Here is a 19,405-nt window from a genome sequence, read left to right as displayed (position 1 = left end):
CTATCATGTCATCCTTGGCGAATGTTTTGGCGATTAATCCCCTGGCATGAAGTTAATATTATCCAAAAATCGAATTTATGTTTTAAATGAGTTGTCCCTATCGATTGAAAACAAAAATTTGACACAAATCTGTACTTGTAGTTACAAAATGCCAAACCAAATTTGATATATTTAAGTCATTACATTTTAGAATTATCGCATTTACATGGTTCTGAACGTACGGACCTACAGACGGTTAGTCTGTACGTTGGATTTTTCTCAAAATTCAATAGGAATCTAGTCTATAAATGTTAACTCTGTGAAACGAATTTTATTGATCTCGCTCACTTCGTTTTGTTGTTATCGTTTTAACTTATATTCGAACAGCTGGACAGACAGACTTCATCTGAACGGAGTTTGCTCAAATTTCATAAAAATCTACACATTTTGTATTAAGACCGTGTACTAAATTTCATCTATCTAGCTCAAAGCGTTTTTGAATTATCTTTACCATAGACAGATAGACCTATTGACATTCTTCAAAAATGCATTTTTCGAATTCAGTGAAGTCTAAAATGTGCAGATTCGTTAAATCCTGATTTTGAATTCTTTTTGATGATTACAATACTTTCTTTGTACTGCATAGACAAAAAAAAATGATGCAAAATTTAAAAAAAAAATAATTATATGAAAAAAAAGATATGATTAGAAATGATATCTTTTTAAAATTTTAATATGATGTAAAAATAATTATATTCTTCATAGTATTCGAAAAGGTATTGCCAAAGTTCTCTTAATTTTTTTTAGTTTTTAATTATTTAAAATTCTAATTAAAAATCACACTTAGGTTCACATTTCTGCTATTCTAAATTATATATGTTTGGAATCTTTAGGTCAAACGATCTGGGCCGTAGAATGTCATCAAACGGACAGAAATAAGAGACACACATAAAATTTCTTCTTTATTTTAAACAGAGATCATCTAAAAACAATATCGGAATTGTCTTCCTCTTTCCAATAAAGACTAATAAGGTTTCAGAAATGATGGAAGGTTTCTCCTTTCCTCTAGGTGTGTAACCTACATTCCAAAAGGGAAATATATACCAACGAGGTTCCTACAAGGAAAATTCACAAAATTCTGTGGGTGTTGTGCAACCTACATGCGGAAACACTTTAAAAATTGGCGGGGTTTCTATAAGGAAAAGTTACGCATTCTCTTCCGACAAAAAAAGAAATTTAGACCATGAACGATAACAAGTCATAAAATTTAATGCCACTTCTGAAGAAGAAAATCATCTAAAAATATTAAGGTGTGCGACTACAATCGAATGCCCTCTTTTTAACGATACTATTTGAAACAATATTTTTCTGTTTTGAAATGGTCTTAAAACTTAAATATCATACAAAAACATTTTGTAAAAAATAAGAAGAGAGATTTGAGAAAAAAAAATTAGAATTTTTCTCCTTAAATTTAAACGTTTTTCAAGGATTTTTTATCGAAAACAAATGACCGGAATGGTAAATTTTTTGATATATATATATATATATATATATATATATATATATATATATATATATATATATATATATATATATATATATATATATATATATATATATATATATATATATATATTTGTATTAGTTGAGGACTGAAGCGGAAGTTTTAGAGTAAATAAAAATTATATGAATTACGGGTCGCGGTGGTCTGGTGGTAAGGTCTCGGCTCGTGAGCCGTAGGGTTTCAGTTTCGAAACCCGATTCCACCGAAAAATCGTCGTGTAAGGGGGCCTGTTGCACGTTAAATCCGTCAGGGCCAAACTCCTTCCGCTGGTGTGGCGTGGTGTGGAGAGGGGGGTGCCAGCTCAGATGTTGTACTCGTCATCTGACCGCGGTTCAAAATTGCGAGGTTCGTCCCAAAATAGCTCTGTTGCTTAAAACGTTGCGTTACTGAAACTAAAATTACAAGTTTTTTTAGAAAAACTATAGATTTTTGTGACGCTTAGCCATTCTCTTAATTTTATAAGCTTCCTCAAAGCACTTATAATTTGATTCATTCCTTTGAGTGTATTATAAACTAATTCTGTACCAAATTTCAAACTGATGTTTTTAATAGTATGTTAGTAAAGATATTTGAAAAATTAAAATTTTTGAAAATGCTTTAGTTTGAGAAAAATGGACTTGAAGTTTTTATTTTTTTTTATTTTTCATGATATTAAAAAAGGTTCTTATTACAAAGGTTTCCAGGCTGGTAGTCATTCCATCTTTCTTAATGCAATACTTTTTTGAAATTTAAAATTTGTTTTTTTATCCTTTCAATTTCTTGTATCAGAAGTATATAAAATATTTCGTAATAGCCAGAAAATTTGAATTCGAGATTTTGTTCAATCTGTAAGCTTTACACATCCCTAAAGTTAAAATTTTTTTCACAATTATTTATTTTAGTCTGCCTATGATAACACGATAACTTAAAAACGCTCCCAGGCAGACAGATAAAATTGGATATTTAGTCTTCATATAAAAGTTCTAGATTTCTATCAGATTTTGAACTGAATATATTCAGAGGATGTCTGTCTTTTTGTTCCAATTGAAGTAAGTACGATTATTACAAAATGCAAAGAGATAGAAAAGCAACATTTGGTATATCTGTTTAGCCTCTAAAATGTAGATTCTTATAAATTTTGACACCAAATCTGTCACATGGCTAACCATCTATTAATCTATACTTTCGCATTCAACTAAAAAACAGCAGGCCGCGGCGGCCTGGTGGTAAGACCTCGGCTTGTGAACCGTAGGGTTTCATATTCGAGACCCGATTCCACCGATGAACCGTCATGTAAGGGGATATGTTGCACGTTAAATCCGTCATCTCCAAAACGTCCTCCCGCTGGTGTGGTGCGGTGTGGAGAGAGAGAGGGGGGGGGAGGGTGCCAGCTCAAGTGTCGTCCTCGTCATCTAATCGTGGTTCAAAATTACGAGGTCCGTCACAAAATAGCCCTAGTCTTACTTTACTACGGGACGTTAATATAACTAAACTAAACTCACGTAAACACAGTAACTCATAAATGCAATTATTTGAATCAATGAAATTCGGTATGTGATCTCTTGACTACAAGTGTAACTTCATGTCACATTTTGGTTTAAATCGGTCGTAAAAAAAACAGGTGTCTAAAATGCATATTTGCATTATAGATTCGATAAAAATATTACTTTCATACCAAAGTTCTATATTTCATAACTATCCTTCGCCAGTATAATGCTAGTGTATTGCCGACCTTATCGAATGAGCACAATTTTATATTGTGAGAGGGAATATATCTTTATTGGAAAGTATACGAGAACGTTTCGGGGAGATCGATTCTGCTGATTCTTCATTCTAATATGTATGCATTGTGATTTACTAAATAGCTGGTAGCAGTAGCTGACTTCTCCGACCCGCTCTGAGGCACATGAATAAATCTGAATGATCGGATAGCATTGGATGTTCTTTCCTTCATCGGTAGAGAGTAGCCGACCACGCACACTTTCTAAACCCATCCGTATAGTGAGAATCAACCACCATACCGGAAGTTTATTAATCCTCATATCCCTTGTCGATTTCGGCATTACTTTAGTTTCTTAACTTGAAAATGTATATCACTGATCTAAAGATGCTGTTAGCAATAAACATTTATCAGTAAATAAAAAGTAAAATTTAGATACTTTCCAGACAGTTTATTGTTTTTATATTATTTACAGCTATTTATATTGTCAGTTTATTGCTAAGAATAATAGCGCAAGAGGAAAATTATGATTTTTTAGTAATTCAGAATCGTCTAAATTAACAACACTGCAATAAAAATAGAGAATACCGTATTGAAAGATATTTCAAAATAATGTCTTTTAATGTATTTAAAAAAAACGAAATTAGAAATTTTTAAAAAAGTATTCTTAAAAATAATGAAAATAATCTTATTTACATTACTTTACAGTTCGATTTCAACTGTCAAGTTCTGTTAAAATGAAATCTATAATTAATTCATTCTAATTATTAAAGCTGGAAATGAAATGAATTCTTAATGTCACTTCTAATTATTTAAGCTTAAAATAAAAATGGTTTTGAGAGTAAATACAAAGGCATTTAGTGAAAACATTAAAAAAATATTTGTGATTCTCAGCCTAAAAATGGATTTTCAACTTTAGGGTGTTTGTTATATTATCCTTCAAATTTAATTATGCTTTAGTTCTTCGCAGTTTTCAACAGTCATTAGATGAAAGGAATTTAAAAAAAGCATTTATTTCTTATCAATGCGAGGACATTTAGCAACGCTGATTTAATTTAAAACTTTCGGTTTGCATTTGTAATAAGATTTGAATAAAGGGTCAGATGTGCAATCATGTTTATGGGATTTCATACGTTAAACTTGACAGCTTTTACTGCGTTTTTTTTTTATGTTACATCTACATTTGCATTGCGGTAACGATTTTATTTGTTATTTTCAAGGATCTATTGCATTTTGATCATATCAAAATGTTTAATTTTTACTTTCCCGTATATGTAGTATAGAGAATGAATAGTAATCATCGAAAAATTCAAACATATCTCCATGTTTTAGATCTCCCTCAGTTGGAAAAACACATTTTGTGAAATATCCGTCTGTCTGTTTATTTTCATCGTGTTTTTATTTGCTTGTTTTATGTAAATCTTTGTTTATTTGTTTTTTTGTGTGTGTTTCGCGCCGTTTTTGTTTTTCAAGAAAAAAGAAAACAAAAGGGTCTAGTCATTCATTGACATTCTCTCATACTCCCTTCCGGATAAAAATCGACTTCTTAGGCTATGCCGTGAGAACTATGAGTGCTCAGACTTTTATTTTCAGGGTCCCACACATGAGGTTTTCGTGCTTCGTAATCTAGAAAGAGAATCGATTGTAAACTTTGGACGTCCTTTTATTGGCCAATTGAAATCAAAATCCGCAACAGAATTACAATTTTAATTGACGCATACCAAATTTGATCTATCTAAGTTGTTAGACCCCCGGGGGGCACTTCGAAATGTGGATGAGAGGCTTCCGGCATGGTGGTTGGATCTCGCCACCCTGGAGGGTACACTAATAGGTGGGGGATTTGATTCCTCCCATCGATGACGGGCCGTACTTCATTCGGGGAGGGTTGTACCGTGGCCGGTGACGGCCCTTAGGACTCAACCATAGTTCCCGCCAATGTTGCTGTTGCGGCGGTCCGGTCATTCAATTTTATGGTTTAAATCCGTGTGCCTTCGTGGCGGGTCGGGAGTTAGATGGTTGACTATCTAAATTGTTAACCCCCAGGGAACATCTCGAAATGAGGATGAGAGGCTTCTGGTATGGTGGTTGGATCTCGCCATCCTCGATGGTTCACAAAAAAGTGGGGGATCTGGCTCCTTCTATCAATGACAGGACGTACTTCCTTTGGGAAGGGTTGTACCGTGGCCGGTGATGGCCCTTAGGACTCAACCTCAGTTCCAGCCGGTGTTGCTCTTGCGGCGGTCTGGTCATTCAGTATTATTTATCCTCATACCTTCGGGCGAGTCGGAGAGTCAGTGATATGACTATCTACGGTGTTGAGTTTTGAATTTACATGCATTCGAAAGCATAGACCAACATATAGTCAATTTTTTGATAGATTTCTTAAAAATTTTTTCACTTATGTACATTTTAAATGCTAGATTTGTATACAAAATTTTATCCATCTAGAATTTTGTTTTCAGTAATTATCATGTTCACTCTCAGAAGAGCTGACATACTGACAAACTTCCTTTAAATGGATTTCGTTCGAAATTTGAAAGAAATCTACACACTTAATGTAACGATTACGTTACAAGCTTCATTCGTTTAAAATGTTTCTGAATTTTAGTTTCCACAGACAGAAAGAACATAATTCCAAAAAAATGTGGTTTTTTTTTCAGAATCAGAGTGGTCTGAATGACAGATATTAATCAAAATCTTGAGGCTGTAATTTTTGATTGTTACAATTAATTTTTTTTATACATTTCGTATACGGAAAAATAAAAATTGCTTTTCTGTGTTAGTGTTTACCAGTATCTATAGACGATTCCGTTTTTTAAAAAAAACATTTTTTTTTTATTTTCAATAAATCCTCCTCCTTGTAGGTGTTGAATTTCACCACGAATTTCCTTCCTCCGTAGGCTGTCCCACTTCAAAACTTTATTATCAGTTAGTCGACGTAGGCGTTTTAAATGTAATCTTGTTTTCTTCGGCAAAGCATCTTTCTAGAACACTAGCGACAGACCATAAAGAAAACGGTACACAAGATTGTACAAAGCTGTAATGATGATTCTTCAAGCATTTAAATTATTGGACTTGCTGTTCCATATACTTTTTTGTATGCTAAAACATTTTATTTTTGTATACTAAAACATTTTTTCTGTACATTTTGTATACTAAAACGTTTTTTATATACATTTTGTATACTAAAACATTTTTTTCTGTACATTTTGTATACTAAAATATTTTTTCTGTACATTTTTTAGTATACTAAAACGTTTTTTATATACATTTTGTATACTAAAACATTTTTTTCTGTACATTTTGTATTCTAAAACATTTTTTTCTGTACATTTTGTATACTAAAACATGTAGCATTTTGGGTTCAGCTAGTTCTGTAGCATGTCCATAATATGTTTGATTTTAACTTTTTTTTATTTAGGATTTAGCTTGACCGCTGAGTGTCCATAGCGTGTTTTGAGTTTAATTTTTTCTGTAGAGTATTTTGTTTTAGGTCGTCCTGTGGAATGTTATAACATGCTTTAAGGGGACAGTGGATTCTATTAGACACTTTTGCGGATTATTCAGTAGGGTTATGAAATTTTTTATGCATATGTATTAAAATATAAATTCTTCAAATTTCTTAAGAATATTTTAATACAAAATATATTATTTTTTAAAAAAATTTAAAAGATATATAATTTTTAAAAATTTCAAAATATTACAGGTGACATAATTTTTAATTTTTCTTTTATCTTTTTCTTATTACCAAATGTAAATTTATTGAGACAAAACTGTTTATGATTTTGTAATTCCAAAAAAAAAAAAAAAAGTAGTTTTTTTAGAAATATTTTTGTGCATATTTATTGAATTTTCATAGGAATTTTACTTTTTTCTGAACTAAAATTGACAATTAATCAACTAAAAAAAACTCGAAGTATAAAATGCAGAGAACCCTATTTTTCTTTTAATGTTTGACCGAAATCTTTATTATCAGTTTCCTTTAATTTCTCCAAAAGACACCAGCAACCTTTCAAAGTTGTTTAAATCTAATTACAATATTATTTTGAGAAAAGTCATTAAGGTGTACTTTTATTTTTCTCTGGGCCCTTCAAATATTCATTTTATTGAGCAATACATTTTATAATACTATTTTAGTTGAATATAAGCATATATTTTGATGACGAAACGATAAAAATAAAATTGCAAGTTTTCGTCCATTTCAGTTTATTTCTAAGTCCACTGTCCCTTTAAGTTTAGTTTGCCGTGTAAAATGTCGGTAACGTGTTTTGAGTTTAGCTTGTTTTGTAGGATGTTCATTCCGATTTAGTTGATTCTGTTCTATTCGTGTACTCATTTTGGAACAGCACATTTTTTCGTTTACCGATATGGTATAAAATTTTAGACAAATTGAAAATTTTGATGTAAATATTTCGTGTAAATATTTAACCATCTAGATTCTTGTGTTTTTAACTTTTCTTGCTCCTATGCGCTCAAAAACGCTTTCTTTTCGAATAAGCCACACAAGCCTCCAGTTTTTTTCTTGTAGTTTTGCGTAAAACTGTCTTTGATTTAAATGAAGTGCTTTTATGTTATCCAAGGTCTTATATATGTTCACACACAGATGGATATATTTCCAAAAATGCGATTTTTATGTGATTCAAGAAGGTATAAAACATGCAAAATCTGCCGAAATCTCGAGCACGGATTTTTTTTGACTAACTTATTTTTACGAAGCTAACTATAGTTTAACTATTTACTTTTAAACATTTAACAATATGTTTTTGCATTATACTTATATGCGAGATAACGATATTAAAATACGCCACACTTTAATAACGATTTGATATCTTAATAATTTTAATCTTAAAATTATATTAGTGTATGGAAAATATGAGAGTCAGTCGCACATTCTATTCGAAAAGCAACACTTCTATAATCTTTAGCACTATGATTGGTTATGTGTCAGATCGCTGAATCTTATTTGCGTTTACTTCTTAACTAGTGTTATCATGTGCTTAAGCGTTAAAATGATTGACATATTACAAAATTTGCCTTTGTCTATAGGATTTATCGTCTTTACAAGACATTCGATAATCAATCAACGTTAATGTAAGAATATCACTGATGACGAAAGGAAAGTTCCGTGGGTAAATACTGATGATCCTAAATAAAGTTATTTTGGAACGAACAACTAATATTACGTTTAGCAGAGGGTTAAAAATACTAATTAAGGCGAGAGAAATTTATTCCTAAAATTCATTAAAAGGGGCTACATCAATAATTATTCCGAACAGAAGATATTTATAAAAATAAAAATATATATAAAAGAAAAAGCGAACACGAAATCAATAAATAAAATTTAATGATGTTCCTCGTGTTCTTGAAAACTAATGATCAGTTTTACTGTGGGGAAAAAAGTGATTATTCTATGAGAAAGAAATCTCAACCATCAATAATCTCTTATCAGAACGAGAAATGTGTATTCTCTATACCTTCTCGAGATGCTTGCCAAGTTGTCTTGCCAAAGGTAACTAAGTTCCAGAAAACCAACTTATATTGTGAGCGCAAATTACACTACTTTATGAGTGAATGCAAATGCGACTGAGAACAAGTGTTTATTATCCCCTGTGATTATAGTCTTTAACTAGGTGATGGTTACTATCAAGAGAATTGCTTAGTGATAAGTAATAAATCAGCCTTGTCTGAAGATGAAACTTACAAGGCATCTAAAGATCAAGTCATCACAGTTCCATATTTTTAAAACTTTATCATCCGCAAAAACAGCTGTTCTGTCTTATCATTGTTTTGTTTTTTTCATCTTCCGAAAATTAGATAAGAGCATTTGTTGGATTAACACTTTATTTTGAAGCTACAAGATTACTATCCGAATTGACTTCGCAACTTTAATTCTGGGATTAAATAACGAAATCTGACCTTCAAACGATTTCAAATCCAATAAAGCGACTCTTGTTCATTCACCACAGAGAAGGATATAATTTAAATCCTGATACTGCATTGCGGTAATTTTCACAAACTTAAATTATGTCCTTTTTTTAAATAATAATTAATCAAAAAATAATTATTATTGAATATTTGACTTGATAAAGGCTATATTGAATAAAGAAATGTTAATTAAGAAATTACTAAATTTTAAATAGATTTAATCAACATTAAAACAAATATTCTTAACTATTTTTATACATGGAATTAAGTCTAGTCTGTTTTGATTACATGATGTGGTTGAACTTAAAAGAAATTCTTTGAGAGTCGTAACATAAACTAAATATATTTGAGTGATAAATTTGTATCTATCCCTTATAAGAATGTAATTTTTTGTGAATAATAAAAACTACATAACATTGAATCCACTTTTATGATTTCTTTTCGAATGAAAATACCAAAAAGTATTCCTTTATGTACATAGAATCGAAATCAATAATTCGAACAAATCAAAAGAAAATGCAGATGAAAGAAGCGACGTACTGAACCTCTTTTGATGACATTTTTCCGTTATCTAATACTGATCTAGGGCTTAGATATTATGATCTCGTATCGAATTTGAGGCTCTGACTGGTTTGGTTTTGAATTATTCTGTTTATATATGCAAATATATAATATATGTAAATTTTTTTACAGTAGGAGCAGGAAGTAGAATTTTTTTTTAACACGTGGAAAAAAAACATCTGTGCTGAAAAGCTAGAGATGCAACATTTTAGCACTTTCTCTTTGTGTATTTCAATTTAAAATAATAATAAAAAACATCTCTCTATATAAAATGGTAACATACGCGGTATAGAAATCTTTCTTATTACATATTGCAGAATCATAACAATAAAATATAAAAAGATCCTTATGCGAACGTGCCAGACTTTTTATTGGATGATTTTACAGCTGTATTTATACCGAAGTGACAAAAGTCATGGGATACCTTCTAAAAATGTGTCTGACCTACTTTTGCCCGGTGAAGTGCAGCAACTCGATGTGGCAGGGATTCAACAAGTCGTTGGAATGCTACAGAAATATTCAGTCACATCAATAATTGCGAAAGTGTTGCCGGTGCAAAACTTTGTGTATGAGATGACCTCTCGGTTAGATCCCTTAGGTGGCCAAATCCTTCACTGGAATTGTCCAGAATGTTCTTCGAACCAATGCGAACAGTTGTAGTCAGGTGACATGGCACATCTTCATCCATAAAAATTCCATCATTGTTTCTGTGCATGAAATTTATGAATGGTTGCAAGTGCTGAACACAATGGTCAATGATCGGTTCATTTGAACTAGAATACCCAGTCCATTCCATGTAAAAACAACTCATACCATTATGGGCCATCACCAGCTTGCACAGTGCCTTGTTGACAACTCGAGTCTATTGCTCAGTGGATAGCAAATCAATTCTTGGGTACTTCGTGGGTAACAAATCAATGTTTTGCTGCTACTGGTAAGCGGATATCCTGTCGCCAGATGTTTGCAACAAGTAGGATGGGATAAATTACCTTTTCAGGTGAAAGTACGTTCAGTCTCTCGTTTGATTATTGTCGATAATTGATTAGCGTGAGAGTGGTACTGTATATAGTACTCTAAACATATAGGAAAGACAACGATATCCTGCACGAAGTATTATGATATGGGCTGACATCATGCTGAATAACCGTATCCCATCTATGTGCTACTATGACTGGCGAAAAAAAAACAATAATGATATTCTGTTGCTTCATGTCATCGAGCTATAGGAGGTAAATTTGTTTTAATGGAAGACAACGCAACATGTCATCGAGTTGTCACTGTGCATGGCATGTATAATCCTAGATAACGAAGATATTCAATGCCCAGAACAGCCAGCACGTTTTACAGATCTAATTCCAAGTGAAAATATTTGAAGAACTTTGGGGAGCAGTCTTGCTGGTCAACAATGACTTCCAATAAACAAGAACACCTTCATCATTTCTCTGACAGAGGAATGTGATAAATTACCCCACAGCTATTGGATAATGTTATGCAAAGCATACCAAAATATATGGAATCTTGCATTGACCTCCATGGTGGTGATATCTTGTATTGATATCTGTAGGCGGTAGTTGCATTTTTTTTTTTACTTTTACATATTCAGTTCCAAAATGTCTATTTTGTCCCTTGAGCACTTTTCAAACCCTTCTGGATTTCAGAGCCCATTAAATTATCGTTATTGCAATGTTCTAGCATATCCTTTATATCTTTTTACCCTTTTATATTGTTACGAAATTTCCGGGGTTCGTTTGGATAGTGGGAGTTATATGGTGTGGAGAACGCTCAATCAGCAGGCTGTAGTAGAAAATAAAACAACGACGTTTATTTACACGAAGACACACAGGACAGCACAAAGACGACAACTGTATACAGCACAGAAGACGATTATCTTCAGCCGAGACGTGCAGCATACACAGCAGCATACAAAACAGCAAAAACAGCAGCATACAATAAGACTCTCTTCTGCAGACAGTAGCGCACAGCTTAGTTCAGCATTCGCTTGACTCCGTCGCTGCTCCGCTTATCTCTGGAGGGCCAGGTCTTTACCGTCGATCCCGACTACGACAACTGGCAACCGCGGCCGCCTCCTTTTATAGGTCTCAGGGGGCGGGGCTAGAAGCCTCTCAACCAATCAGGAACGTTCGAGGCGTATCTCGGTTCCTACTGGACGGATCGGGAAAATTCTCGATGTTTCGGGTATAATCTATTTTGTCTCCAAAGTCGCCAAATTCGTCGCCAAGTCGCCAAATGGTACCAAGTTTGTCGCCAACCTCCGGGACCTCCGACGCGACACACGGATGCCGTCCAATGCGGATGACTGTAAAACATTCTTTCCGATGGTGGAACCAACTATGCTGGGAAGCAGCATTACAGATTCGTAACAATATCAAATCATGTTTATTTTTAATGCGCCATATGGCAGTGAGTAATCCATCCTTAGCAATTGTTAAACCGGTGTATATTTTTTTCTAAATATCAAAATCTGTTTCATAGGTTAGCTGAATTGCTGAAATCGGAAGAGGATATGTATCTGAAGGAGTCCCTTTCTCCACACGAGGACGAAGAGACAAAGACTTCGCGCATGCTCTGTCGATACAAAGAGTTGAAGATGCAGAAAGAAGCAGAGAGACAGAAATTGGCCGAAGAAAAGAAAGAGCAGCAGTTCAAGTAAGAGACGAGAACTTTTACCAAATCAACTTGTAAAATTTCTGATTGAATAAAGCGTGATGTCGCAAATATCCTTCGTTTCTTCCTGGCTACAGCAGTATTGGTGATGATTAAAACTAACGCTAGTGGTCTCCCAAAACTTTCTCGTATACTTTTAAATCAAGATATTATTCCAGAGAATGGCTTGGATGGCATTGGCGTGCAATTACTGTGAAATATTATTTTTTGGCGAGAATTTCGCATTTTTACTGAATCTAACTTGTGATACTTGGCGAGTGTTTTGGGGATTAATCCCTGTAAGCGGTTAATAATATTCGAAAATTGAATTTGCAATTCAGATGCCCATTTCTATCTTTCAGATGCCTATTGAAATAGAAATGGGAACTTTTTATTTCAACTTCTCTTGTAGTAGTAAAATCACATATCAAATTTGATACATTAAAGTCATTACGTTTTTAAGCAACAAGTTTATTTCTGAAAGTCCAGAACAATAAACGATCAAGCGCTTTTGGGATTTCATTCAAAATTTTACAGGTGCCTACAATTAAATCTGTATACCGATTTGAAATCTGTATACCAAATCTTATTTATTTGACTGTTTTCGTTTTGTAATTATCATTTTAATTTATATTTGCACAGACAGATTTCGTTTGAAAAGATTTAGCTGAAAATTTAATAAAAAATTTCAAATTCGGTGTAAAGACAGTATACTAAATTTCATTTGTCTAGCGCAAAACGATTTTGAATTTATCTTTGTCATAGACAGAGAGACATTTAAAAAAAATAATGTCTTTTTCGGTGTTATGGTGATCTAAAACTTGAAAATTCGTCAAAATCTCGAGTTTGAAAATTTTGGCTATTATAATAATTTCTCTATATTTCGCATATAAGAAAGTAAAAAAAGAACTATTATAACCAGCTTGTAGGTTTTCTCTTCATTTTTCTCATCATTTCTACAAAATATCTCCTCTTGTGTTTGGTAAGTCATTCGCAAAGAAAATTTTATATACATTTTGAATATCTTTCCTCTGAACAATTAGGTTTGAATATCGGTATTAATTCTGATGTGAAAATTATATATCAAAATATATGCATCGAACTTGTTGGATGTCCACGTTTTTACATGAACACGAATAGGTATATTGGCGAGCACTTTTGATGAGACCACTGGATGATCGATTTGGTGCAAAATGAACTGTATATTCAATGTTGTGAAGAAATGATATATCAAATTTCACTTGTCTAGCTAGTTCCGATTTTTTGTTATCGTTATCTCATGCACTCAGAATGACTTACAAAGGATCTTCTCTTTGAGGAATTTCGTCCAAAATTCAAGAGAAATTTAAAATTTTGGTGTACAAATAAGCTATACTTTAAAATAACATGTCTGCGTAGTCCCGACGAAGTTGTCGGATTTACAACCTCGGAATTTCGTCCATCGGTAATCGTTATAACGACTTGTAGAGGTTTGGTTTTAGCGAGGTCCGAACTCGTAATCTTATGGTTCGCAGCCGAGTAACATGACCACTAGACAAAAGTAATCACTCTTGTCCAGAATCTGTTATCTGGCTTATAAAGCTTCACAATGGACTCAATACATCCTAAAACTCGAATGTTAAAATTTAACGTAGAGAATTTTTAATTTAAGTGTTATTTTGGATGAGTTTTTGGTCACATTTGCTCGTAATATTATTTCTAATGTTAATCGGAAATGCATCTTCAAAGAGAACAAACAGTTAACTTCCAAAAGGAATTTCATTTGTTTATCTGGCCAAATCTACTGAATTCTTAGAAATCTTCTGAAAATAGTGACTTTTTCTGTAAATATTTATGGATTAAAATTAAAATTTCTACATCGGACATTCTAATTCCGTAATCTTTTCCAAAGCTTTTAAAATTCTTTATACGAACATTTCTTTTTGAATCCAAGCAAGAATTACAAAAGTTTTCTTCATAAATAATTTTTAAGTAATTGCTTCCCTGATGAATTCAAAGAATGTTTTTCGCTAATTCTCAAGAAGAGGTTGTTTTTTTTCGCTGTTTCGTCAAGAAGTGAAATTAGGAAAAAAAGATGCACTAAAATTATTCATATATATTTAAAAATTTATAGTATCGTTTGCAACTCTATTTCTCTCACTTTTTTTCACTCATCTTCATTTTCATTTATTCATTTTGATTTTTATCATTAGTAGCTTACTAAGCAATATCATTATCACGAACAAAAATGGACATGTAAAGTCAATATCGTTTATCTTATTTCGTTTCCATAAATTTATTTCTTGTTATTGTAGTTTATTTAATGCCTTGCGTGTTCTGCTAGTACAAAGATTTCAACATTTAGCTTGTTCTGATTTTGAGTTTTGCTCTCATACAGACGGATATAATTCAAAAAAATTTTTTTTGGTCGTAAAAAAAGGAGAGATTAATCAAAATCCCGAGACTGAATTTCCTAACATGATGATGTTTATAAGTACATTAACAGAAATTAGTGACTGATGTACTTCATGCAAAAATCCTTCAAAACGCCCTACTGTACTGAGTTTTTGACCTAAAATTACCGAATTTGAACGGCAATTCTTTACTGAAAAGTAAATGCTCCGTAATAAAATGTGGTTTTATATTTTAAATTAGGCTTTTACTAGTAATTAACAACGAATCGAAATTTTATCCTCGATAATATTGAAGCCTACTGCTCAAAATCGCTTTTGCACTTCAGAAATATTCATTAAAATTAGTTCTTAAGAGGTATCCATTTTGTTTTCATGCAATTTTTTTCTGGTTTTTAATAATTTTTAAAAAATATCTATGAATATATTTTATAACAATTGGTCACTGCATTCATACGCACGCGCATTGCCAAGATAATATACGTATATTTTCTAAGTACGTTACTTCTGCTATATATTGCTATATCAGAAGTAAATTTTAATAATATGACAAGTCTAGCCTAAAATATCATGCTACGATATTTAAGACTACAGTTCAATCCATTTAATTTTTAAAAGTTTCTGCTGCTGATAAAGTGTTATATTTTTCTTTTTACATTTCGTATAAAGAATTATATAAAGTAATTTTCTTCATAAACATGAATTCTTGTATCTTTCTCTTTCAAATAAAATCAAATAAATTACAGTTAATTTCTGTTTTATATTTGGGAATGCAACGCAGTTTTCAGCAGATGTGGATTAATGACCGATGTTGGAGAGTTGCCAATAATGCGTAATCTTTTATTCAATTTAGAATAATACAAAAAAAAAAAGGAAGGCGACGTATAGCAATTTTGAAACCTTCATTCTTTATTTTTCAGAGAATAAATTTGAATAATAAATTCAGCTTTTGAAAACATATTAATAAGAAGAGCGAACAGAATTTTTATTAAGACTAACAATGGAACGAATATGGCTCAGAATACTTTCATTCTACCGGTTTCAATCAACTCAGCTGACAGCTGAAAATTAGTAGTGTTTACATGAGGCATTTCGTTAATCGGATCTGGCAGGTGGCAGTATATTGACACTGGATTAGGTTTTATATAAATTTGCTCATCGAAGAGAAGAATACCACAACGAAAATATCAATTAATCAGCTGCACTATTTCCGCTATTTCAGCTGCGATGATTCAAAGAACAGAATAAAATTTTATATAAGGAGCATAATTTTTTGAATATTAAGAAACGCAGATATGAGATAAAGATATTAGAAGTCCAGAATATTAAATATCGCAATATGTTTCGTTTCCAATCCGTCATAGAGGAAAGACATCTAAAATTTTTATTTTGACGTTTGATCTGGCATCCAAAGAAAATGGATTTAATAACAAATAATATAAAATTTATTGTTAAATGTTTGTTTAATATTACACCCTAAATTTTCTCTATCGACAATTTTAATACATATACTAAGTTTGCAAAAAAAAAAAAAATATTCTCCATTGTAATAAATCAATTTTAGCAAATTTTTTTTTTTCCATTGACAATTGTAATAAATATACCAAGTAAATTTTAACAAAAGTGTTGTTTTATTTGTATTTATCGAGTATTTAAATGTTTTTAAGACGCTTTTAGTAAAGATAATTAATTTATTTTTCTGTCTCAATTTTGTTCATTAAACATTAAATTTACGCAAAAAATTTTGCATTTTATTTTTTGCATTGAAATTTTCGAAATGATATATATATATATATATATATATATATATATATATATATATATACATATTAATTATATAATATATATATCATACTAAATGCATAAATGTAGCTTGCCAGCTAGTTCACGCAGTGCATTAATGAATGATTAAATTCTTAATTTTATTCCGTAAAATGTATGCTATTCAATTTTTGCTTGTAAAGATTTCAAGAGTTGTTAAACTTTCCATTCTTTAAACAATTTAAAAGTTGAAAATAATTTATAATTCAAAATTAATTCGAAGCAAATTCTTCCTTAAAAATCAGTGAAATGTAAGAGTTATTTGTAAAGTTATCGAATATTAACAAAATCAATTTCTTTTTGCATGGTAATAAACTTCTGTTTTGATTACTTTATTGACTCAGTTAAACAGTAATAACTTGAATCTTTATAATATTGAATACTAATACCCGGATGATTGTTTGACTCTTCATGTACTTATATTTTCGTTAAAGAAAATTTATTAACCATTCCATATTACTTTCATTCCTTTTCTTTTTTCTTTCCCCGTTTTTCTTGAAAGATAGAATTAAAATATAATTTTAAATAATATCATTTTAATCACAAAAAAAAATTAATATTTTCTGATTTCACCAATTGATAGCTTTGTAGTTTCGCAGTTTTCAGAGGAAGAATAGCAAGTTCATTAGGATCTTGATTCAGTAAATAAGTTCCATTCTTTCAAACATATTGCACAAATGCGGTGAACTGTTAAAAGGAACTCTGATTACTTTTTAAATTTGTTTGCTTGTAAAGCGTAGGAATTTTGCTTATCTTTATTTGTTATTTGAAAAGGATTCTTTAATGTGTCCAACTATCTATTTTTTTCCTTCCACCATTTCTGGCAGAATATGGAAGTATTTGTATTCTTATATTTTGTAAAATCACATTAACATCATCAATTGCATTGGTTAGTAGAATTAACCACCACAACCGTTTGCTGACAATATGACAAGAATCGCAGCACTGTTAACATCATTAACTGCTAGTCGTTTTTGGCAACCAGCTGTTCACCGGAATAAATGGTTACTAAAATTTCAATAAAATATTTTGTGTAACAATGTCTTAAAAGTTTCATTTGAAAATATTCTTAAAATTCAAATTCTAATACAAATATAACTCATACTCTTTTAGAAACCTCATACAATTTTGCTTGCTGCAGTATGCATCTCCCTAACTTTATGTCTATATCTTTATAAATCTAATGAAAACTCATAAAGAGAAGCAGTATTTAAAATTGGACGCCCTTGAAAAACTATTTATCATTATTTGATTCTGAAATTAGACATTAATTGTAATCACAACAGAATTTCAAAAATTTATTAAAAACATATCTTAAACTGAAACCCACTCAATATGGAACAATGGGAAAAAAAGCCAGGATGAAATATTAATAGCAAAAATGAAAAACATTTCAGCTTCGCTTTAATGATGAAATGCATTGTTGTAAAATATGCTTACAATATTTTTTTAAAAATTGGCCAAAAATAGAAAAAAATATATAATAAAATAGATATATTTTTTTGAATTTTAAGATGATGTAAATATAAATTTTGTGCTGTTATATTTTCAGAAGTTATCACAAAAATAACGAACGTTCAAAATTTTGCTTACTTTTCAATTTATTAATAAAATTTCAAATTTGATGAAATTTTGAAAATTTCAAATTTTTAAAATGCACATTTCCCACACTTCAAATTATATATGGGTCAAATTCGTTAATTTTAGATCAAACTGTTACATTTTTTAAATAGCAACATACATATTCTTCTTCATCATTTATGAAGATATAAATGACATCCATCATTCCTAACATCACTAATTGTATTATATATTACAATTTAATCATAAATTCTATTATGAAATGGCTATTTTAGGGACCAGATGAATTGGTAGATATATTTATTTTGTTTATTTCCGTATAAATCTTATACAAAGCACTGTATAAAATTTTTCACAAAATTTATTGCCCGTGAGTATTTTTATACATCACATGCGATAAACATCAATTCTGTGTTATTTTATTAGTCTTGTGTTTACTATAAAGTGTACTTAATTAGATTTAAATCCCATGATATCGTATTGCCCATAAAAATGTAAATATTCTTCTGATTGCATGTTGTTTTTTTGCAATTTCACTTTCTTACTTTTTTTATAAAATTTCTAGAATAAACGTAATCATGAAATATTTGATAAAACTATGAAAACGGGTAGAAATTCATTGCGACAATTTATTGGTGAAAATTAAGTAAAAATGTTGAAAAAAACATCCATTCAGGAAAACATTTTTACAATAAATAAATAAATATCATTAAAAAAGCACTTTTTTGTTGTATTTTAGAATGATGTAAAAATTACTTTTATATATTTAATTATATTTTCAATAGTTATCCTAAAAATCATCAGAATCTCACTTGATATTAATTAAATCTTGAATAACAAATCGCTTCGCGATGCACATTCTTATCCATCAAAGTGCATTTGTGCCACATTTAGAAACTGTATGTCAACACTCAAGCACATGCATACCCTTATTGTTAGTATAAATTAAAAGATATTATAATTCTTTAAAATTTTGTTTACTGATTTTAGTGTTCTATATTTTTTTGTTGTATCAATAAAAAAATTCTCTATCATATTATGAAACGTAGTCAATACTACAAAAAAGTTGCCAATACTTAATCATACCACATATTACCCTTATTTCTGTTATATCATGTATCGATTCAGTAAATGGGCTATTTTATTATTTGAAGCTTTATCATTTTATTGAACACAACGGTGGAAGGTCTAACATAGCAGAAGTTAAGTACTTATGAAAAT

General features: G+C 30.9%; 1 protein-coding gene across 1 annotated transcript in view; it reads left to right on the top strand.

The window, feature by feature from the left end:
• LOC129989090 (cilia- and flagella-associated protein 53-like) overlaps window positions 1–19,405 on the top strand; it is an 89,621-nt gene that overhangs the window by 23,338 nt on the left and 46,878 nt on the right. Inside the window, exon 4 of the mRNA XM_056097414.1 lies at window positions 12,222–12,395. Coding sequence (XP_055953389.1) covers window positions 12,222–12,395 — 174 coding nt within the window. The remainder of the gene's footprint in view (window positions 1–12,221; window positions 12,396–19,405) is intronic.

Source organism: Argiope bruennichi, chromosome 10, assembly GCF_947563725.1.
Source record: "Argiope bruennichi chromosome 10, qqArgBrue1.1, whole genome shotgun sequence".
Lineage (NCBI taxonomy): Eukaryota > Metazoa > Arthropoda > Arachnida > Araneae > Araneidae > Argiope > Argiope bruennichi.
The sequence above is the reverse complement of the archived record's forward strand: the minus strand, read 5'-3'. Positions and strand labels throughout refer to the sequence as shown.